Below are 25,232 nucleotides of genomic sequence, written 5' to 3'. Positions count from 1 at the left end.
TAAATTGCAATCTTTCATCATAAAAAAATTTGTTTTTACTCATTTTCGTTCTTTAGTTAGGAGCAGTTGAAAATCGTTAACAACATTGTTTTTAAGTCTTTGGTGGTGAATGAGTTAACACCCTTTCAACTGGGATGATTGGCATTGAGTGATTCGCTGCCATTGCGGTGATGGACATCCAATCCGTATTGACTTGGGTGTTGATCGCTGCCAGCCCTCCATGTCAAAATGAATTGGCCTTCTATCACCATCAAAGGCAGGCAATAAGTCAATATATCACACAATAGCAATATGGTTTTTTTTTTTTTTTTTTTTTAAATGCAGCTTCTAATTGATGATTTTATATATATATATATTTTAAATCAATTTAAAAGTAGCCACCGGACAAAGCGAAATAGGCTAAAAGATGTCATTAAAATAAGTCATGCTACTATCTGATGCTGTTAAAGAACCAACGAGAAACAAAGTAAAGCCATTTTGGAGGCTTTGGCTCCGGAAGTGAACCACGTTCAAGCAATTATCCACTAATGGAGAAAATTGGCAAGTGTGGTGAACTTTCCCACAAGTGGATGGCAAACAAATTGCTCCATGAGTCAACAATGTTAGGAAGTCCAAAAAAAAAACAGATATCACATACAGTGGGGAAAATAAGTATTTAGTCAACCACCAATTGTGCAAGTTCCCCTTCTTGAAAAGATTTGAAAGGCCTGTAATTTTCAACATGGGTAAACCTCAACCACGAGGGACAGAATGTGGGAAAAACAAACAAACAAACAAAAAACAGAAAATCACATTGTTTGATTTTTAAAGAATTTATTTCCAAATTAGAGTGGAAAATAAGTATTTGGTCACCAGGGCCGGCCCAGGCCATTTGGGGGCCCTAAGCAAAATAATGCCAAGGGGCCCATCTTTTTGGCACACCATTTCGTCACAGTGTACTGTGAAACCCATACATGCAATCAAACTCACACGTCCATATTTTGTATATTAATCAGATTTTGTTGCACTGCATACTTCAAACTTCTCACCCCAAATGATTGTCAGTACTTACAGTAGATAACGCCAAACCTTTTTCTAAAAGAGGGAAAATAAAGAAGTTAAGGAAGAATTTTTATTTTTTAAGCTTGAATTTAATTTGGTAAACAAAATAGAATATAAATTAAACAATTGCCAGATTTGGGGCCCCGTAGTGGTCAGAGGCCCTAAGCAGCTGCATAGTCTGCGTATAGGCTGGCCGGCCCTGTTGGTCACTTACAAACAAGCAAGATTTCTGGCTGTCAAAGAGGTCTAACTTCTTCTAACGAGGCCTAAAGAGGCTCCACTCGTTACCTGTACTAATGGCACCTGTTTTAACTCATTATCGGTATAAAAGACACCTGTCCACAACTCAGTCAGTCACACTCCAAACTCCACTATGGCCAAGACCAAAGAGCTGTCGAAGGACTCCATAGACAAAATTGTAGACCTGCACCAGATTGGGAAGACTGAATCTGCAATAGGTAATAACGCTTGGTGTAAAGAAATCAACTGTGGGAGGAATTATTAGAAAATGCAAGACATACAAGACCACTGATAATCTCCCTCAATCTGGGGCTTCATGTCAAATCTCACTCCGTGGCGTCAAAAAGGACACCAACAAACTCCAACTGTGAAGCTGACAGAAGGAGAGGTTTATCAAACACCCTTATACTCAAAAAAAAAAAAAAAAAAAAAAAAAAAAAAAATTGACTCCAGTAGGTTGTAAAGTTTACTATAAGACAATGTGCATTTTCAGCAAGAACACATCATGTTTCCAGGGTGAGCATGATTAAATCATGCAGTCCATACATAAACATGAACAATGAATGAGTAGCTATATTAGATCATGTTGATGCAACATAATGTTAATGTGCCTTTCCAACCAATTGCAATAGTCTCGTCATTTCTCGCGAGATTTAAAAGTAGGGTTGCCAACTCTCTGAAAAAATAAGTGACACCTCATTGGTAGAGCCGGCCGGCCCAATAACCATCACCATTTAATTATTATTTTGTTTGTAAAAAGGTGTTTTTTTTTAATTAGATGGGGCTTTGCAAGGCATAGGCCTAGCTAGTAAAATTCTTCAACTTTATTTTTATTTCATTCTTTCATAATCTTTTTATCCACATTTTTTCGGCGCACTGGAGACTCCAAACCGATTGACCGACCGGCACCGTTTAAATATCAAAATGACCGGAATTCCATTCATTTTTAATGGCAAACATTTTCCCTTCATTTACAATGACAGGAAAACATAGGTGGTTGGGATTTTTGACGACTTACCATTACAGCCCATTGACATTGAAGTGGCGCCTAAGTAACTAACCCTAACCCTGTCAAACGATTAAAATTTTTAATCGAGTTAATCACAGCTTAAAAATTAATTCATCGTAATTAATCGCAATTCAAACCATCTTTAAAATATGCCATATTTTTCTGTAAATTAGTGTTGGAATGGAAAGATAATGACAAGAAGGATATATACATTCAACATACTGTACATAACTACTGTATTTGTTTATTACAACTATAAATCCACAAGATGGCATTAACATTATTAACATTCTTTCTGTGAAAGGGATCCACGGATAGATTCTTAAAGGATAAATGTGAGTTTGTATATTGTGCCTAAATATTGCCATCTAGTGTATTTGTTGAGCTTTCAGTAAATGATAATGTAGTGACAAAACTGTTCTGCCCAAATGCGTGATGGTAAGTGGGTAACCATGACTGTGTGTAGTGGCTGCAAATACTATCTCGTCTCTGTGTTGTGTACAATGCAGAGTGTTAAGAAAAAGATCAACTCCGGTCATTCTTCCCCACATTGCTTGCCTCAATAGTTATAATTGTTATGGAAGACATGTCAAAGCTTTAGGCAATTAAAAGCATGGTCCAAATGAATGCCTGTATCCACTCCACTCACTTGTCACTGCCTCTTAGCTCTGTATATGCGTAGAACGGCGCCATTGTAGTCTGTTTGCGGCAATGCGTGAGTGGGTCATTCCGTGCATGCGTTAAATATCTTAACGTGATTAATTACAAAAATTACCGCCCGTTAACGCGATAAATTTGACAGCCCTAGTTTTGCCTAATGTTGGCTAGACATGTGTGCTTTATGTTAAAAGGACACAATTGCTAAATGCTGAAGGAAAGCAATATTATTAGGTGCAAATTTTTTCCACAATTTTTTAATGTCAGTTCAACACCCCATTTTGTGTATATGTATGCCAAGGACCAGTAAAGTGTATTATTTAAGCATAGTTCCTTAATGCTCATTGCTTTAAGATGGCCGCTGATTACTCACTACTGAATTTTCTCATCTTGTTCTATATATGTGATATCTATGGGAAAAAATTAAAGCGACATTCAAAAAATTGTAAATTCAGTGTGACATTTAGTATCCCACCCTCCCACTTCTAACGTATTGAACGTCCATCGCCGTCAATGGTAGTCAATGAGTTAATTGCAGAGTATTTTAATTAGTCTATCACTAGTAGACGTTCTGCCATTCGAACTGGGAATGTTCATTTGCTGCCAACCCTCCCACTTCAAATGGATTGGCCGTCCATGTCAGTCAATCGCAAGAAATCTTCTAAATGCGGGATATATTTAAATGAGTTTAGCACTAGTAGACGACGTCCATCCATTTGAAGTGGAAGGGTGACTCATTCGTTCATTCACTGCCAACCCTCCCACTTCAAATGGATGGACGTCTAGTACCGTCAATGGCAGACAATGAGTTAAGCAGTATCTAAGCCATGATAGAATTACTTTACATTCAAGTGACTTTGCAGAAATGTAGTATTTAAAGGAAAATATGTAAATTTTGTATACAGGTTATCCGCGGGTTACCACGTACTTGACTTAGGCCATTTCAACTTCACGAAGTGAAGTCTCATCCGCCATTTTGTCTCCTGTTGTTTTTTGTTTAGTTTTTTTTGTCGCATAAACAAACTACCTAATTGTACCTCACAGTATCTTATATTTTACTTTATTAATGTGACATGGCCTGTCGTCACTAAAAGTGAAGTTGTTCAGCTTTATAGACGTCAAACAAGGCAATTGTGCTTTTCGAAGCCTTTTACCTCCTTCACTTTTGACAATTACTAAAGCTGTAACACACATATGTACACTTGTAAGATAAGCTTGTTTTTATATGCCAAATATATTATGCCAGTTTGCTCTCCCACAGCTTTTATACGCGCACTCCCAAGCTATTATGAAGAATACAGTTTTAGCGCATAATCATGTGCTTACCGGCGATTGCTCACATTCTGCTGATAAATAGATACACACACATATGTTGATTCATCACACAACGTCTCAGTACTTTTCCACCAAGCTACAGTACTTTGAGTGCAAATGTGTGTTCAAAACAAAGATATCTTGCCTGCTCAAGAGTGTGACTGTTAATTCAATCAAGAGTGTGACTGTTCAATCAATGACTAGAATACTGCCACGTTGGACAACAGTGTTGTAACTGTATTCCGCCCAGCAACAAGCCCTCAATAAAAGTTAGCAGCGGGAGTTCAGAGAGAGACTCTAATGAGACAGCATTGATCGCGGAACTCTGTCTCCTGGCTCTCCCAACCTGCTCTCTGACTCTGTCTCACCGTGCCCTGCCTTTTGTCAGCTTGCCTTGGGTAAATAACTAAGTTAAAGAACGAGTTTTAGACCCAACAACACTCATGTTCAAAACGACACACATTTTAACAATGAAACACTTGATACAAAACAATTGGTGTTTAAACGTCCATTTAGTCTGATAAATATGTAAATTTTGTAGATTAAATTAACCCTATTTGCCTAACAAAAGTCAGCTAACATAAATGCTATGAATGCTAATGTATTTACAATTCTCATAGCAAATCGTTCACACGTAACTTCACAAACTGTAGCTGTAAATTTACAGATCCATACACAAATATATATTAGCTGAAACAATTTACAGCCTTATGTGGGCCAAACTAAAGTGCAGCTGTCTTTTATCCATGTCAGACGCGAGTCTGCTCCTCAGTCATTAGGCGACAGACCAGCCAGACCCAACGCTGCCACCAGAGGGCAGTGTATCCTCCATTATTAAACAAAATACAATACTTATGGACTTTTTGGATACTTAGGGGTACTTAATGGGTTAATTCCAATTTAAACGCAGATTACGTCACCAGTGTAGGTATGGCTCTCGTTCGTAACCCAGGGACAATGAGTGTAAATATTTTTAAAATGTGGTATTGTTACAGTGTTGGCCGATATCCCACAGCATCGGTATCGGGGAGCCAAAAAATGGTATCAGTGCAACACTAGTGACAATGGATGTTTTATTGTTTCAGTTCATGATGTGGCGTTGGAGCCAACCAGCTGTAGTTACCAGGATGTTTTAAACCACCTGGGCCTGAACCGAAGCAATGAACTATTCTCCATGACGCGGCCGGTCAAGCACTACATGAGGCCCACTCGTGTGTCGCTAGAGTTGCTGCTGTTCGCCATCCTTGATGTGGTAAATGTTACATGGACTGTACTGGGAATTACCTGGGATTTTTTTTTTTTTTTTTTAACACTGATTAAAACTAAAAGTTACTTAGTATGTTATTACCACGTGCACATTTTTTAAAACCTAACCCTAACCTACGGAGCCCCTCGGGTGCAAGGGTAGAAAAAAAAAATCATAGCTGATCTGTACCCATATTTTAGTAATCTGTGGGTAGTTTACTAATCTGTACCCACTGTTTACTAATCTGCACCCACAGATTGCTAAACTGTGGGTACAGTTTAGTAATCTGTGGGTACAGATTAGTTATCTGTGGGTACAGATTGCGGAGCCCCCCGGGTGCCAGGGTAGGAAAAAAAATCATAGCTAATCTGTACCCACAATTTAGTAATCTGTGGGTGGTTTACTAATCTGTACCCACAGTTTACTAATCTGTGGGTACATATTACTAATGTGTACCCACAGATTAGTAAACTGTACCCAAAGTTTAGTAATCTGCACCCACATATTACTAATCTGTACCCAGAGATTGCTAAACTGTGGGTACAGTTTAGTAATCTGTGCGTGCAGATTAGTTATCTGTGGGTACAGATTGCGGAGCCCCCCGGGTGCCAGGGTAGAAAAAAAAATCATAGCTAATCTGTACCTACAGTTTAGTAATCTGTGGGTAGTTTACTAATCTGTACCCACAGTTTACTAATCTGTGGGTACAGTTTAGTAATCTGCACCACAGATTACTAATATGTACCCACAGATTAGTAAACTGTACCCACAGTTTAGTAATCTGCACCACAGATTACTAATCTGTACCCACAGATTACTCAAATACCCACAGATTGCTAAACTGTGGGTACAGATTGCTAAACTGTGGGTACAGGGGGTACAACTCTGTCATTAACACTTGGGATTTAAATCACCAATTTCGTGATGATACAATACAATACGATATCAGTTATTGGGACAACAACATTTGCTGATATTATAAAGTATGCCTTGAACTGATTTAATAACATATCATATACATATCTAACACAATCAATTATATTATTTCACAAAATGCAATTGAAATACAAAACAGTTTTGACATTTTTGACAATTTTGATGCTGAAAAATTTTAAACATTTAATTAAAACCATTCTTTTTAACAAAATGTCATCTATGTAAATAGTGCCAATAGCATTTCGATCGATTTGATTGGATCATTGCATAACCGATCAATGTATCAATCCAAATCAATGTATTGTTTAAAACCCACCACAAAAAAAATGTACCCACAGATTGCTAAACTGTGGGTACAGTTTCGTAATCTGTGGGTACAGATTGCTAAATTGTGGGTACAGTTTAGTAATTTGAGGGTACAGATTACTAAACTGTGGGTAGAGTTTAGTAATCTGTGGGTACAGATTAGCTATGATTTTTTTTTTTCTACCATGGCACCCGGGGGCTCCATACTAACCCACAAAGAAAGGAGAAAACATGGTTGATATTCTCTCCCTGTCTTTTTTTTTTTTTTTTTTTTAAATAAATTACACGTAGTCCCCGGGTTACGAGGGACCTGGCTTGCGTGATTTCGACTTTACGACAATGGTGTTTCGGCCGCTATTTTGTCTCGAGTCGTACCCCCCTTTTTTTCAGACAAGAGACAGTGCCGCGTCGTCCATTTTATTGCCAGTCACGCACTTTTCACTTATTTTTTATCTTTATTTTATTAATATGACGTAAAATACATGTTTTTGGATATATATATATATTTTAATTATGCGGGTGTTTAGAGGTACTGAAAGGGTAATTCCGATTTACACGGAAATCCAGGTTACATTGCCAGCGCAGGAACGGAGCTCGTTCGTAAACTGGGGACTACTACTAAAATTATTTTTAAATTTGTTAAAAATTCTGAAAAATGTTCAAATGGCTTGTACGTCCAATAAGTTAAACAAGTTTTTTTTTTTTTTTTTAATGAGAAAAATTTAGGCCAGTTTTAAATTCCACACCCATAAATGAGTTAAAATGCTGTCCGAACAAACGCAAACAAAAATCGTGCTCTCCAATGCTGCTAGACAAAAGTCTTCAAATGTTTTGGATGTCTACCATTACAATGTCTACAATGTCAATTTTGTGACTCCCGCGGGGGAAAAGATATCCAAACATTTAATTGAAAATAAAATGTCTATTTTCTAGATAGAGAAGGAGCAGAAATTCATTCCTTATGTTTGGACTGTCATGGTAAGTTCTACTTTGATAATCATGATTAAAGTTTTGTTTTCGGTGAGAGTCCAGGCAGTTAAAAGCCTTTTTTGCGGTTTTCAGAGGTGGCACAACGAACACATCGCCTGGGACCCGCAAAAATTCTGTGGGATCAATAACGTGTCTGTTCCCATTAACCTTTTGTGGAAGCCGGATCTCACCATCGAGGAGACGTAAGTGGCTAAAAGTGCAAAAAGTGCCCCTCGCATCAGGAAGCACCACTCAAATTGTCTCCTATACAGGACGGAGAAGGACAGAGCCCCGGTGAGTCCTTACCTGACCATCAGTGCCGATGGCCAGGTGGAGGTCACCAATGACCAAGTGCTGGTCAGCGTGTGCCGCATGCATATTTACAAGTTTCCCTTCGACATACAGAGATGCAATCTCACCTTCAAGTCCATCATACACTCAGGTAAGTCGGACTCACTGTGAGAAAAAAAAAGTAGAATAAAACAATCACATGATTTAAAGGTATTTTTAATACGTTATACAAAATGATGAAAAAATCTTTTATAATATCCATCAAATATTATTTATATTTTATTATTACCTTAATTTTCGGACTATAAACCGCTACTTTTTTCCTTCATTTTGAATCCTGCGGTTTATATTCCAGTGTGGCTTATTTGTTGATTTATTTGGATCAATAGGTAAAACTTTATATGACAGCGGCGTAATAAGACTACCATGATAAGACCGTCATAATTATGACATGACACTATCATTACAGCATTACTGAAGGATTATCTCATTAAAAAAATCATCCGGCAAATTATGTCTCCATTTATGTTCTGCTTGCATCTTTTACATCCATTCAAAAGTGAAATATTGTACCGGATAACACTAAATGACATCTGTTATAAGCACTCATTAATGTTCAGGACTGTGACATGTCATAATTATGATTGTCTAATGAAAGTTACAGTATATGGCACCACTGTCAAATAAAGTGTTACCAAATACCATAACTAGCAATTAATGAAACAACTGGAACAGTAACTGAAGAAATAATGAGCACAGAACTTGAATTTGGACGTTATTTACATCCGTATGGCTGCAATGCATGCTAGGAGGCATGTTGGACAACAGTGTTGACAGCAGGTGGCAGCAGAGGTTGACTGTGTCCCCTCAAGGGAGCAGTGATGGCCAAATGAAGGTTCTTGAAGCAATGATTCATGGTGTATCATTTGGTTTTATGACGGTTGTACGATGCCGCTGTCAAATATAGTGTTACCGGTAAATATCTTTTGGTGTAAATATCACATAATACAGTGAGGACAGCTGCGGTTTATAGTCCAGTGCGGCTTATCTATGAACAAATGCTGTTTTCGTGCCAAATTTGGTGGGTGACAGCTCATAGTCAGGTGCGCCTTAAAGTATGAAAATTACAGTATGTCTAGTCCAGTACTTAATATATTAGTATTGTATTATAGTTTTAAAAAAACTGCAATATGTTTTTTGTATTTTCAAAAGTTTAAAAAAAAAAAAGAACCTAAGTTTTATTACTATGTAAAAAATTGACACTAATGAATAAATAATATACATTTTATTTTGATAATAAGTACATACAGTTGGGAGAAGTATTTGAAACACAGTCAATGGGAAAACCCATTGGCAGTGTATCAAATACTTGTTCTCCCCACTGTATATAACGAACAAATATGTATACTTTATAATAAATATGTGATTAAAATATTTGATATTGATGAATTGAATTTAAATTACTGTATATCTATATATCATTATTATTCTTATCATGCATCATTTCTTCACTTTTTATACGCTGCAGTTTTTTAACAATTAAACAAAAATGATTATGTAGTTTCATTAAATTACCTGCAAAATGTCGGCAAAATAGAAATGGTACTATAAATAACTTCATATAAAATATTACCAATAAATAATATTTAAAAATGTATACTGTATTCCAGTAAATATGTTTTTAAAGCACTTTATTACTGTCTGTATTCATAATTAATTTATTCGTACAATATTTCTCAGTGAAACAACGAATCTCTCTTCGACGCAAAAATAAAAGCAGATACAAATAAGACCATATAAGAGAACTTTAATATGTTTCACAGCAGTGTTGTTTTCGTCAACGATGACTATAATGAAAATATTTCGTCAACAACCAATTTTTTCATGACGATGACGATACGATAACGAGCTAAAAACATGTTTTGGGAGACTAAATATAACAAGACTAATGCCAGTTTTCGTCTGACGAGATGACAACGAGATGAAAATGCACAATAGTTTCCGTCACATCTTCACAATGTGAGACATTTTATGTGTAGTTAGCCTGCATCGTAGCAGCGCCTGGTTGTGTCACTCCAGGCTTGCACACACGTGTTTTCTGAAATTTCCGGGTTCGCGGTGAGTCAGCAACCAGCACACTTTTGCTCAATAGACGATGTTTTTTGATTAGAAAATGCAGAATAAATTAGATTTATTGATTACAATCCCACAAGAGCAAGCAACAAGTATCAAACCAAGAACAAGTGGTAACGATGATGTTAGATCTAGTTTGTCAATCCCAGAATCCCCGCGTTACCATTACAGCACAACAAACTGTTCCTTAACAATGAAAATCGCTTACCGTTGACAAATGAGCGGGGAGCCAAACGCTCCGGCAAAGCGGCGAAGAAACAAAGCCAAGCGACCCGTACGTAATCCGCTGGCAGACTTCTGGGGAGTTGGGGGAATCTCCCGACTCTTATCGCCACTTCTGACGAGGGGACACGGGTGTCCACTCCCTGCCCCCACGAAAACGCACAACCCGAACTCGTGAGACTCCCCCCCCCCCCCCCCCCCCCCGCAAGGGTATGAGATTCCCCCCCCGTTGAGGCTCCCAGCGGTTAAGGTAGAATGTTTATTTAAGTTATCTCGTGAGATTCCCTCCTAACTATGGAACTCAAGCGCGTACTATGGTGCAAAACAAGTTATCTCGTGAGATTCCCTCCTAACTATGGGACCCAAGGTGAAAAACAATAGAGGTTGTTACAATCTAGGTCACAGAAGCAATCATGCATCACAAGGGATAATGCGCTAATGTTAAGGCATCACATAATATTTTCCCCCATCAACATGGTAAGATGTGTTTTCTTAACCAGAGAGAATATGCAATGTTGCTTTAGCCTTCAAAGGTCTGTGCTGAGTGATCATCACACTCTACATGTAACTCATAGCATTAGCATAGCATTAGCATTCGAGTTAGCATTTGGTAAATGCTAATGGCAAGCATCCTCTTAAACTCTGGGACAACTTTTTTTTTTACATACATTTCGTGGCGTCCACGTGGGTATGATTAATTGAAAATAATGTACTGTTTTCCTACTGAGTGTGTATTATCAGGAAGTTGGCGTTGTCTTTGTAGACGCTATAATATGTGCTTGTCTGTCAATGTTCATTCGAAATAGTTAGAAACCTTTATTTATTTGTTTATTTTTGGAATAAGATCTTTAAATTTTACAGACGAAAACAATTTTTGTAAACGTCGACTAAAACTAGTCGAAATTAGTCTTCAGTTTTCGTCAAAAAAAACTAGATGAGCAAAACATTTTTAAATGACTAAAATATGAATAAGACTAATAAGTATTACTGTCCAAAATACTAAAACGAAAGTGAAAAGGGCTGCGAGAAACAACACTGATTCACAGAAAAATGTAAACATGCTTACTTTCAAAATGTTGCTTGAAAGTAAACAATCAACTGTTTTCTAAGGAACTAATAGTTCGTCTCATTTCTCTCCACCTCGCCTTCCGATACGACTGGTTTAAAAAATGAGCTAATGAATTTCGTCCTTGCAGTTAAGGATATACGCCTGCAGCCCAGCGACAACTCATCCGAGGCCACCGAATGGTCTCGCGACTTGATGCGCACGCAGTATGAATGGATCTTCCTCAACTTGACAGTGACCACTATCAACGCCAGTTGCCCAGAACACCAGGATGTCATTGTCTACACGGTATCCACTTCACTGTGAAAGTAAATTAGATTCCAGAGTCCAGCAAAGTGTTGATGTCGACACTCTTCCACAGATCACCATGAGGCGGAAACCCATCCTGTATGTCGTCACCTTCCTGCTGCCCGTCCTCTTCTTCCTTGCTCTAGACTTGGCCTCCTTCTTCATCTCTGACGTTGGAGGTGAGAAGCTGAGCTTCAAGGTGACCGTCATGCTGGCTGTCACCGTTCTGCAGCTCATCCTCAACGAGATTCTACCTGCCTCCTCCAACTTCGTCCCTCTCATAGGTACGAATTTAGATTGACACTTCAAATCTGTTGTTTTTGGCAGCCCTTTTCATTTTTGTCTTAGTCTTTTGGACAAAAATACTAAATAGTCACAGCCATTTTTTTGTCATTTCAACATGTGTTCATCTTCATCTAGTTATAGTCGACGAAATCTCATAGAAATTTCGTCTAGATTTAGTCGACAGTTAAGGAAAATGTTTTCGTCTGTAAAATTCACCAGTTTTACTCCAAAAACAAATAAAAGTTTCCAATAATTTCAAATGAACATAGACAGACGGGCACATATTGTAGCATCTACAAGGACAACACCAACTTTGTGATGATAATACACACTCAGCAAGAAAAGCAAAACATTATTTTCAGTTAAACCCACCAAGAATCAGTGTTTTTAATAACGGCGTTAGACTATAACGGCGTTACTGTTTTCCGAAATGTCCAGGTTCGCGGCGAATCAGTAACAGGCACACTTTTGCTCAATAGACAGTGTTTATTGATTAGAAAATGCAGAATAAATGAGATTTATTGATTACAATCCCACAAGAGCAAGCAACAAGCGACACAAACAAGTGTAACAAATGTCAACGATGATGCTAGATTTGAGTTTGTCAACTCCAGAATCCCCGCGTTACCGTTACAGCAAAACAAAATGTCCCTTTAGCAATGAAAATCGCTTATCGTGACAAGTGAGTGGGAAGCCTGCAACACTCCTGTAAAGCGGCAAAAGGACAAAGCTGGGCGATGCGTACGCTTACTCCACCAGCGGACTTCACTGGTCGCCCGGAAATGTTCGGTTTTTGTAGGGACGTGCCCCCCGGGGGCAGAGAGGCCAACTTCCGCCCCCGAGTGGCGCGGCGCCGTCCAATCACAAACATTTAAGCTACTTTTGCTTCAGCCCCCTCGAAAAAGGGCTTTTCACATTGGACAGATGAGCTGTGCTGCAATAGATGCAACAAATGGTAAATATTATGGGTGCAAAACAAGTTTCTATGGAACCCAGGCGTGTAACTCCCAGGTGAGATTCTCAAGCGCGTCTCCTAACTATGGGAACAAGGTGAAAAACAATAGAAGTTTTTACAATCTATGTCACAGAAGCAATCATACATCACAAAAGCATAATGTAATATTTTCCCCCATCAGTTACCAACCGCGTAATTTTTTTCAGTAGTGAGTAATCTAATTAATTACTTTTCTCATTTTTGCAACGCCGTTACCGTTACTGAGGATGTAAAGGCGTGCGTTACTACGTTGGTTGAATGACGCGAGAAAAGTCTGAGGGACACGGCGAGTGAAGAGCGGGAGTGGGAAGGAGGGAAGGGAGTTGTGACACTGTTGCAAACACGATGTTAGGCTGGGTGGCTCCAATAATACCTGGCTGTAGCCGACAGCCTACAATCTACGCCCACATGATGCTACGCTAGATATCACATGCATATGGAACTAGATGCGAAATGACAGACTAAGTGGCGTTAGCAAATGTATAGAGAAGTAGATGCGAAATGATACACTCGCCGGCGTTAGTAAACAGCCGCCATCTTAAAGCAGTAGACTTCTCAGGAAGGCTTTGTTGTAGAGAACCTTCATAGCGAGCCTAAGAAACATTTTATTTAAAATACTCCTAAATCGGCAAAATCTTGACTTGAATCTATCATTAAATGATGAAACAGTTTTAAAACTTTCACATGTAGAAAGTAGACAAAAGTTGAACTGATGCAATAACGGGAGCAATTTTAACAACTTTAACGGTTAATTCACAACATTAAATGACTTCTAAACATAGCAAAGGTTACTATTTACCTGTAGTTATTGCAATATCCACAATTCCCCTGTGTCTAGTTAAGTTTAGGCAATGTTGTTAATAACGGCGTTACAATATAACGGCGTTACTAACGGCGTTATTTTTTTCAGAAGTGGGTAATCTAATTAATTACTTTTCTCATCTTGGCAACGCCGTTACCGTTACTGGGAACGGAAAGGCATGCGTTACTATTCGTTACTATATTGGTCGAAAAGTCTGAGGGAGACGGACTCACCGAGACGACAGAGCAGAGCAGGAGTAGGGAGGAGGCAAGAAAGTTGTGACGCCGAGCAAACGCAATGCTAGGTAGCTCCAATAATACATGTTGTAGCCGATAGCCTACAAACTACGCCCGCATGTTATGGTAGATATGGTAGACATGGTAGATATCACATGTACTGTACATAGATATAACTAGATGCAAAATGACAGACATGGCACTAAATGAGTTAGTAGACAGCTGCCATCTTAAAGCAGTAGACTTTTTAAGACGGCTCTGTTGTAGAGAACCTTCCTAGCGAACCTAAGTAACTTTTTATCTAAAATACTTCTAAATCGGCGAAAATCTTGATTTGAATCTATCTTTAAATGATGAAACAGTTTTAAAACTTTCATATGTCGAAAGTAGAGAGAAGGGAACTAATGCAATAATGGGAGCAATTTTAACAACTTTTAACAGTTGATTCAGGGTAAAGGGTAAATTAGGGTAAAGAATTGGGCTCGGGCCAATTGTACCAAAAACCTTCACAAAAAAATTCACATAGTGTGGCCAATGTTTTTTTGGGTTTTTTTTGAGGGAAAAAAAAAAAAAAAGTAATTATCACCAATTACTTTGCCAAGTAACTAATTACTCTTACATTCAGGTAATTGAGTTACTAACGCAATTACTTTTTGGGAGAAGTAATTTGTAACTATAATTAATTACTTTTTTTCAGTATGATTAACAACACTGAGTTTAGGGCAGGGGTCCCCAAACTATGGCCCCGCGGGCCGGACACGGTCCGGCCCCTGAACAAAAAACCCCCCAAAAAAAACAACAAAAAAAAATTTTTTTTTTTAAAGTGTTATTTATTTCCTGGCTTTTTTCTGTGAAGAACCCAGAGAGGGTTATTTGGTTATTATCTATTTAATCACTAGTGTTATTATTATTTATTATTATATTATATTATATTTAGGGCTGTCAAACGATTAAAATTTTTAATCCAGTTAACTACAGCTTAAAAATTAATTAATCACCATTCAAACCATCTATAAAATATGCCATATTTTTCTGTAAATTATTGTTGGAATGGAAAGATAAGACACAAGATGGATTTATACATTCAACATACGGTACATAAGTACTGTATTTGTTTATTATAACAATAAATCAACAAGATGGCATTAACATTAACACACATAACAACATAACATTCTCTTACAGTGATCCATGGATAGAAAGACTTAGTAGTTCTTAAAAGATAAATGTTAGTACAAGTTATAGAAATTTTATATTAAAACCCCTCTTAATGTTTTCGTTTTATTAAAATTTGTAAAATTTTCAATAAAAAAATAAACTAGTAGCTCGCCATTGTTGATGTCAATAATTACACCATGCTCACTCAAGGTACTAACACATAAAATCAGTTGGACCCAACCGCCAGCAGAGGGCGCCAAACACCAAAAAACAAGTAACAAGCGGGCATTACACTGTGTGTCATTTTAATCTTTTTGAGCGGGGCATGTGCGTTAATTCCATCAAATATTTTAACGTGATTAATTCAAAAAACTAATTACAGCCCGTTAACGTGATAATTTTGACAGCCCTAATTATATTATATTATATGATATTATTTTTATTTTATTTACTTTTGTTCTGTGAAGAATCCAGAAAGGGTTATTTGATTGTGGCTTTCTGAAAAACAATACATTTTTACATTTCAATTCTCTTGCAATCGTCACACTTTTTCTGTTACAAACTGACCCCGGCCCTTCATCAGAGAAGGGAAGGGTTATGTGACCCTCCCAGGAAAAAGTTTGGCGACCCCTGGTTTAGGGTAAAGAATTGGGTTAAGGCGAATTGCCCCAAAAACCCTTTGGACTTCACATAGTGTGACCTATGTTGTTGTTGTTGTTTTTTTTTAATGAAAAAAACAAGTAATTAATTACTCTTACATTCGGGTAACTGTGTTACTAACTCAATTACTTTTTGAGAGAAGTAATTTGTAACTGTAATTAATTACTTTTTAAAGGAAGATTAACAACACTGCCTAGAAGCCATGAAGTGTTTGTAAAAAAAAAGTTGTCAGAGCGCTTCAGAGGATACTCGCCACGCCAAAAATAATGCTAATGCTAACGCGAATGCGTTGCTAACGTGACGAGTTACATTTAGTGTGGGACGATCACTCAGGAACAACCTGTAAAGGCTAAAGCAACATTGCATATTCTCAAATCTTATCATCTGTTTCCAAACAAGTAAGATGGAGCGCAGCCTCACTTGAAATATCCTAAACTCCAGTGACGAGAGTGAGGGAGAGGGGTAGCACATGATTCACATGAGTGAAACGACCCAAACACTGCTACGACGCAGGCTGATGTACTCCATGTACAATATGAAAATGTCATGCATTGTGAACATACAGTATAATAGAAACTATGTCGCTATATTTGTCTCGTTATGTTCTAGTCTCCCAAGCCACATTTTTAGCTCGTCATTATCATGAAAAACTTGTTCTTGAAAGAAATATTTACGTTAACGTCATTGTTGACGAAAACGACAATGCTTCAAATGGATTGAATGTCCAGTGCCGTCAGTAGCAGCTAATGAGTTACCATAATTTTTGGACTATAAGGCGTGCCTGACTATAAGCCGCCACCCACCAAATTTGACACAGAAACGGCATTTGTTCATAAATAAGCTGCAATGGACTAAAAGCCGCAGCTGTCCTCACTGTATTATGGGGTATTTACATCAAAAGATATAAACCGGTAACACTTTATTCGACAGTGGCATCATACGACCAAATGAACCACCATTTGAGCCAGTTGGCGGAAAAGCTTCATTGCTTCAAGAAGATTCATTTGGCCATCACTGCTCCCTTGAGGGAGACAGTCAACCTCTGCTGCCACCTGCTGTCAACATTGTTGTCCAACATGCCTCCTAGCATGCATTGCAGCGCTACAGATGTAAATAACGTCCAAATTCATGTTCTGTGCTAATAATGTGCTAATAATTTCTTCAGTTACTGTTCCAGTTGTTTCATTAATTTCTAGTTATGGTATTTGGTAACACTTTATTTGGCAGTGGTGCCATAAAACTTTCATTAGACAATCCTAATTATGACATGACACTGTCCTGAGCAGTAATGAGTGCTTATAAGAGATGTCATTTAGTGTTATCCGGCAAATTATCACACTTTTGAATGGACGTAAAAGATCCGAGCTGGCCATAAATGGAGTTAGTGACATAATTTGCCAGATGACACGTAATGTCATCTGTCATATACATTCATTAATGCCCATGATAGTGTCATGTCATAATTATGGCGGTCTTACAGCAGTCTTATGACGCCGCTGTCAAATAAAGTTACCTATTAACCGACTTATTGTCCAAAAATTACAGTAAATGAGGGCCAAAGTGCCGTTCTCGCAGTTGACAGTGTGAAAACAAAATCATATACATGTCGCACCTGAATATATTCAGTTGTAGGCCAAGCCAAACTATGAAACACAGTGCAACTTATAGTCCGGAAAATACGGTATACTGTTTTGTTCCTAAAAACTGTAATGGAAACAACCCGATCCTCAGCCGTGTACTGCATCGGGATCTTCACGCTGATGCTACTCAGCCTGCTGGAGACCATCTTGGTGATGCACCTGGTGGAGAAAGACAACATAAGTGACACGGCCACTGACGGGGAGGGAAATAGTAATGTGCAAACCAGTTTCAACATCCAGCACGGAGGTGAGAATTTTTTTTTTTTTTGATGACTGACGCACAGAACTAGTGATCTATTGGTTCTGTTACCTTATATGCAGAGCTGCACACGATGAACCAGTGTGGAATCATTTATTCCATGCCTGAAACTCCAACAGAACTGGTGCCCGTAACTAAAGAGGTGAGTTTACACTGTTAAAAACACAAAAAGTTGACTAGATTTTAAAATTTCAAGTCGACAACTTCATTTGCGTTTTTAATTTTTGACAGAAAACTTTTTAAAATTAGATAAACTAATGCTTCTAAGTAAACTGGACTTCAGCTTAAGTGAATATATAATTTCCTGTAAACTGGGATCGAACCCATGTTTCTACTGTCAGTGGCGTTAACCAAGGGGTGTCCACATACATTTTTTGGCCACCACACATACTAGTATAATGTCAGATTGTAATAGCTGTGGAATTCATAATGTTGACTGGACTGTTATGGACTATGCACATTGAATCATTAGTAACTTGAAATATAACACAATAAACCGAAGTATATCAGTAGGTGTGTCCTGAAGTCTTTCTGACAGTTTTCCCATGGCCTGTTTACTACAACAACAACTAAAAACCTAAAATTATAGCTTTAAATTTTTGGTGTGCCACCCCAAGATTTTAAGTGGCCCCATTTGCCCACGCCTATGAAACATTTCTGGAGGCGCCACTATCTACTGTGGTAACGGATTGCATAGAAAATGGAGCTAAACACCTTGCTTCAATGACTTGTTGCCAGTGTGCTCTGTTGAAGGCATTGACTGTGAATGCTAGGGCTAGGTTTACATAATTTATTTCAAGGTCAGCTTCCTCGGAAATTTAATTATGGCCCACAAGCAAGGACGTAGGTTTGCATAGGGACAGTAGGGACATAACATAGCAACTTTTGAGGATGCTCAAATTGTCCCCACCAACTTTTAAGGCACCATATTTGCATTATTTAATCTCAATTCTTAGTTAAAAGAAAAAAAAGGGCAGTTAGCATTTATTTTACGTAAATTTGTCGAATATGCTGCTAGTCTTTAAGCCACTGTGACCACCACAATGAGCTTTTTACGTTGAAAATTCTTGTGAATAAATGCTTAAATCCCTAATTTTTTATAGATATGTATGTAAAACAGTCTTGATTCTTTGTTAAAAGTGCAAAGAACCAGGCAGTCAGCATTTATTTTACATAAATATGTCGAATGTGCTGCTAGTCTTTAAGCCACTGTGGCGCCGCTTTATCACCACAAAGAGCTTTTTACGTTGAAAATTCTCCTGAATAAATGCTTAAATCCCTGAATTCTTTATAGATATGAACATAAAACAGTCTTGATTCTTGGTTAAAAGCAAAAAAAACAGGCAGTTAGCATTAATTTTACGTAACTATTGCTAATTACGATTTCTTCCATTGATTTTTTTTTTCCCACAATGTTTCAAAATGCATGCATGGTACGAAAAATATAATAATTACCTCGAATCCTCGAATAAATCACACCTGATAGAATCCTTGCAGTTTGCATGCGGTACAGTTTTTATACTTTTTCGACCTAAATCCGGCGTTGGATCACTGCATGTGTTCGACAATAACTGCGACCGACTTCGACCGACTGAAGCGGAGCGTGGGACGTTTGGCGCATTGTCCGGGATGGTGTCCCGTCAATATCATTATGAAGTCTATGCTCAAACGCACCTTTGATTGGCTGATGACTTGACCCCCCACCCCCTCCTTCTGCCACACAGACGCACACGCACACTCACACAACCCTGTCGACAGAAATACAACATGCCGGAGGAATACAGAAGATTTTTTTTCAGCCAGCACAAGCCACTGTAAGTAATGTAAAAAAAAAAAAATTGTTGCGGAGGTGGGGGAAACACCACTAATTTTGCTACTAAAAGTCCAAGCTGCATCAGAGTTAGCATTGCATTAATATGTGTGAACTTGCTAACTTGCAAAACTAGTGCAGTCAGGCCAGCCTCCAGAAGTAACAACAAAGTCAAGCTAGCTGTCCTTCATTTCGATCATTGTTTGCATTATTTGCATTAGTGTAAAGCAACACGGTGGCTTTAGAGTGGCAAAAAGTCCTAAAAATGAATCCACTTCAGAGGGACACTGACATTCAAAAAAAAAAAAAAAAAAAATCTGTGAAATGAAATCACACATCAGAATTTCATGAGAGTACTTTGCTTCGCCGCTTGGAGTAGTCTAGAATGCGTAAAATGTAGATCGGTCCTTGAATATCTCTAATTTTTTCTAAATCACATTTATGTTACAATACTTTAAATAGAGTCCAGGGGTGCTCCACTGTCCTCCAGAAGTGGACGCTTTCTTGGACAGCTTTTTTTTTTTTTTTTTTTAATATATGGACTTGCACTTCAAAAAGTTTCTTTAGCAGTTTTTGAAAACAAAGGTATGAATCGAACGTTGTATCACGAGAACCAATTCACATAAAACTTAGTATAAGTCAATACAGATTTATTTTGCTTTGATCATTTCATCTATTAATTATTTTAATAATTAATAATTATGATAATTATAATTAGGTTCATAGAAATGTGGCCCTGACCCCCAGTCAATAATCAGTTTCATCTTATTAATGTCCTGTCCCCGGCAAAAAGTGAGCAAAGCAGGTTATGCCCACAAGCATGATCATGCACTACTACTACTAATCTTAAAGTGCGTACGACAGGAGAACAAAGTCTTAAATAGGATTATTATATGAATTAGAGTCATATTTTGAGACGATTCGACTATATACAACAATTTAGCAAAGCGCAGATGACAAGAAATTAGCCTTTTAATCTGCCGGTTAGCCACGCCTACCACTATAGGGCTCTAGCGTCCCAAACAGGTGGATGACGTCAGCGGAGTCACGATTTCATCTGATTTAGTATGCAGCCTACTGAGGGGGAATTATTCACAACGAGGAAAACGCGACAAAGAGAGCTGCAAAATGTCATTGTTTCAGTCTCTCTACTCCAATATTTTTAAAGGATATTCTTTTTATCCAAGTATTTTCCCCCAATAGCTACTAAATAAAGGGCTTGAGAAGGACCAGTCAGCCCGTTGAGGGGGAATTATTCAGAACAAGGAAAATGTGACGAAGAGAGCCGCAAAATGTCATTGTTTCAGTCTCTCTACTCCAATATTTTTACAGGATATTATTTTTTTATCCAAGTAGTTTTCCCCAATAGCTAAATAAATGGCATGATCATGACAAATAACAGTCTTCTGCTAAATGGAATATGAAATAATAAAAATGCATTTATTCAAGACGACATGGCAAAATCACTCCATAATGGTCAAAACTGTCGACTTCACCTTTACTGTTGCACCTCCCGAACGATATTTTATGCCACCTAAATCGGGCTTATGTCATTTCCCTTCCCCGGCTTCAGAGAATGTAGACAAACCAAGAGGTGTGACAGCTAGTCGACATGCTAACCCGAACCGAGTGATGTTTCAAAGTCTTCGAAGCGGAAAATCACACATAACTAGCCCGGATCATTTCACATGACGACTGGGTTGTCGATTGTCATTGTCGATCAGCAAACCGCCCGGCGGAGAGCAATTTACAGCTCATTCCCCTGCTACTACGGACAGGAGAGCTCGCCGGGGGAGCAGCTGGACAATGACCGCTGAACAAACGTCTGAGGAGCGTGTAGCTGCCAAATGGTCAACACGAATATGGCAAAATAATGCTTTACTACACGGCGAAGTCGTAAACAGCGAGAGACTCATTGAAGGAGGGCGGCTGCAGTTGTTGTGCAGCTAACATGTTCAGCTAATGTGTATGAGGAGAGCCTATTACATGCCCATCCATGATCAAACGTAAGTAGTCCTTTATTTAAAGAAAGTTTGTAGAGTTTACTTTGTAATCGCTGTATTCGCGGCTATTTTTAACTCAGAGTAGCAATTTCTGATTGGTCGGAAAATTTGACAGAACGGCGGGCAAATGAAGAAGGGAATAAGCTGAGTATAGTGCTCTCCTGGCGGGGGGATGTGCGACAAGCTGCCGGTCGTCAGCCGAGGGGACAAGGAGCATGTCAGTCACAAAATGCAAGCCACCTACATATTAAAATTAGTGTTGCACCGATACCATTTTTTGGCCCCGATACCGATACTTGGCTGTGCAGTATCAGCCGATACCGATATCATACTGATACCACCCCGATTATATATATATATTTTTTTTTTTCCCAAAGAGCTACATAATTGGATGTGAAATCATTGCTATCAAGGCTTTGTCAGGCTGTTGCTTACCTTTGTAAAATAGGAAAAAGACTAGTACAAAGTATAATACTAGCCCAACAGTAAGAAAGTAAAAATAAGTTCATAATAATAAACTCTGAATGAACTGAGTAAACTTTTTTTAAACCTCTCAAAGGCCAAACAGTGCAACTTTCATGAAATTATTGTCACATTCTGCTGCTGGTTAGATTGTGTTTTGTTGCTGGGCTGTTAGTGGGGGCGTTCCTGACGTCACACCTGAATCCAATGCGGGCTCATCAACGCAGCATTTAAGCACGGGTGAGCTCAGAGAAGGCTGCCGAGATATTTGCTTTGCTGATCGCCATTTGACATCTCGCACTATAGTCTCGCTACATTTGCTTGTTACGCCCCTGCATTGGTTTTTTTCTGGTAGTGGTCTGCACTCGTTTGTAACCTCTACCCTGTGCAGGTATTTGAGTGTTTTTATTTTGGCTTTTTGGCTCGCTGCCTATCGTCTTAGTTATTAAATCTTCGAGTTTGTAGTATTGAGCTCCGTCGACCTGCTGTCACGGACTCCTTTTGTTATTTCTACTATCCCGCGATCGCATGTTATTTTTTGTTTGCAATCATTAAACCCTTGTACTTATCCCCCGCTTGTTGTCCGCTTCGAGGTCCAACCTTGTTTCCGCATTTGCGGACGCTCACAATTATAAGTAATAATAATTGACCACAGCATCCCGTCTCTCTATTTAGCCTTGTTTTTTTGGGAGGGTGTGGGTCCCTTATTTCTATTTCTGAAAAGTGGCAACCCTACTTTGGAAACAGTTCCCAAATTACTGCAGCATTTCTTTCAGTAAAAGACAATAAAAGTTAAGTAGACGTAGTGAACTGACCAGAGATTGTTGTACCTGTCCAGTGCCCTTCCTCTGAAAAGCAGTCCTGCTCTTGCAGGCACAAACTCGTTGTGTTCGTTCACGTTTCGTCTTCACATGTTTTATCAGGTTCGAGGTATTGAAACTGGCAGATTTAACTCCACATCTCGAAACTTTCAGGCCGCAAATCTTGCACGCAGCCATTGATTTTAATTGACGGGATTTCTATTTTGAAACATTTCCCGACCGCCGCCATGCCGCCATGTCGGCCATGTCATTGGTCAGAAGTGGCTATTGGCCCGTTCTCATTGGTCTGGAGCAGGCCAATAGCGATAGCTGTTTGGTGGTCACGTGTCATCACACAACACAGAGACAAAGTGTAGTGAGCGCCAGGAGGAAAAAACAAAGGCTGCGGTCAAATGTTATAATAATGGACCAGTAAATGGTATCGGCGCCGTCTTTGTTGGTACTCGCCGATACCGATACCACCATTTTGGGCCGGATCGGCGCCCCCTGCCGATACTAGTATCGGTATCGGTGCATCTTTAATTAAAATGATCCCAGTATTTGACATAATACAAAACACGATGTTTACTCACTTCCTCGTAAGTCCCATGGTCCCACAGTAGTAGGGCTTGTTTTGGCCAATATCCACCGGTGAATGGGAACCTTTTGAAACCCCCAAAAGGCGCACACGCCTCTCCCTCATACAGCAAGATTTTTCTGCAGCCGTTTGGCTGGCGTGATGCGAAAAATAAATGTATTAATCTGCAAAATCAGCTGAATCCTTAGTCCTTCTCATACAACAGTACGGCTGTATAGTGAAGAGGACTCCTTCCTCCGTACACGTCACAGCGCCCTCTTTCTCAACTCGAGACTGTTGCCGGAAGTCACTAATTTTCATGGCGCGGGATTAAAAAAACTAAATAAATATAGCGATTGCTTCCACACACATCCAAGCGGTCCATTTCATTCAGGAGCATAAAATACCGCGTGTATTATGATATAAACATGCTTTTTCGTTTCACAGGCATTTTAATTTAGCATAGAAAATAAGATGTTTTAATATTACTTGTCAAATTTTGTTTAGGTTCCAAACGGTGCCACAGCAACACTAGAAAGGCTGTCCGATGAGCTGAAGCAGCTGATTTTGGTGCTCAAAGGCAAGAGAGAGAAGAACAAGTCGGGTCACTGGACACGTGTAGCAGGCAGAATTAACAGAATCTTCTTCATCTTCTATTTGACTATGGTCAGCGTCTTTTTGACTAGTCTCTTTTCCAAGTGGACCAGTGACTAGAGCTAAGTAGTGATTGCTAGTGGAACTGGTGTTTGTCTGTGATTTCTTTGCTGAGCATGCTTGATTGATCATGCAGAATAAATGTGAAACAAAAACAAAACAATAACTGGTTGTTGGTCATAGATATTGCCTCTATTTTTATCATACAGAATACAGACAAGACTTTTGTCAGGGACTGTATTTCAGACAATTTCGTCTGGGATAAAAGAATATTCAACGAACCTGTAAGTAGGAATGGGAACCTCTTGTTACCTCACGATACGATACGATTTGCGATACAAAGCTCACGATAACGATGATCCGACGATATGGCAATGCAACAATTATCGATACATTGGTCAGGAAATCATTCTAGGAAATTCTACAAACAACTAATAAACAGAAAAACAAGCTTCTGCTGTGAATTTGAATGAGTTTATCACTAGTAGATGTCCAATCCCTTTGAACTGGGAGGGTGGCAGCGAATGAACATTCGTTCATTCGCTGCCATCCCTCCCACTTCAAACGGATTGAACGTCTATGGCCGTCATTGGCAGCCAATGCCAGGCAATGAGGTAATTTTGGGCTATTTTAGGTCATTTACCTGTTGATTTTCAGTTAAAATTGTTGATTTTATGGGTCACTTCCTTTTTATTTTGAGTTACAGAACAGGAAGTGACCTAGGAATCACACGAATGAATAGGCAGTGACTCAAACTCAACAGGAAATGACCTCTAAATGAACAGCAAGTGACCTGTAAATGCCCCGAAAATCAGACAGATTGACTGCGAATGCTCTGGTTTTGAATTAGTGCTGCAACGATTAATCAATTAACTCGAGTATTCGATTAGAAAAAAAAAATTCAAATTAAATTTTGCTGCTTCAAGTATTCGTTTGATTAAAGTGGCGTTGTAATGGTTTGTTTTGAAAGTGTTTGCATTTATTTTTACTGATTTGGGGCTACCTCATTTCACATGGCTGAATCCGTCTGCTCCCTGTTAAGACCAACATAAGCTAAGTTTTTGTTTGAGCAAATAATTTTTTTTAATGCATTCGTAATTTAGTTTAAAGGTATATTTAGCCATTTTTTGTGGGAATATGTGTCTGAGCCATTTGTTAAGAGCATTGTAAAAAA

General features: G+C 38.7%; 1 protein-coding gene across 1 annotated transcript; it reads left to right on the top strand.

The window, feature by feature from the left end:
- Positions 1-1,411: 1,411 nt before the first annotated feature.
- LOC130909748 (5-hydroxytryptamine receptor 3A-like) lies at positions 1,412-24,184 on the top strand. The gene is made up of 11 exons (XM_057826536.1): positions 1,412-1,499; positions 5,347-5,513; positions 7,683-7,727; positions 7,812-7,921; positions 7,991-8,160; positions 11,561-11,718; positions 11,792-12,002; positions 17,585-17,740; positions 17,815-17,894; positions 19,477-19,566; positions 23,912-24,184. Exons 1-11 carry the CDS (start codon positions 1,415-1,417, stop codon positions 24,116-24,118), a joined length of 1,479 nt encoding a protein of 492 aa, XP_057682519.1. The 5' UTR covers positions 1,412-1,414; the 3' UTR covers positions 24,119-24,184.
- Positions 24,185-25,232: the final 1,048 nt, after the last annotated feature.

This window comes from Corythoichthys intestinalis, chromosome 21 (genome assembly GCF_030265065.1).
Source record: "Corythoichthys intestinalis isolate RoL2023-P3 chromosome 21, ASM3026506v1, whole genome shotgun sequence".
Lineage (NCBI taxonomy): Eukaryota > Metazoa > Chordata > Actinopteri > Syngnathiformes > Syngnathidae > Corythoichthys > Corythoichthys intestinalis.
This window is presented reverse-complemented; position numbering and strand designations above follow the sequence as displayed.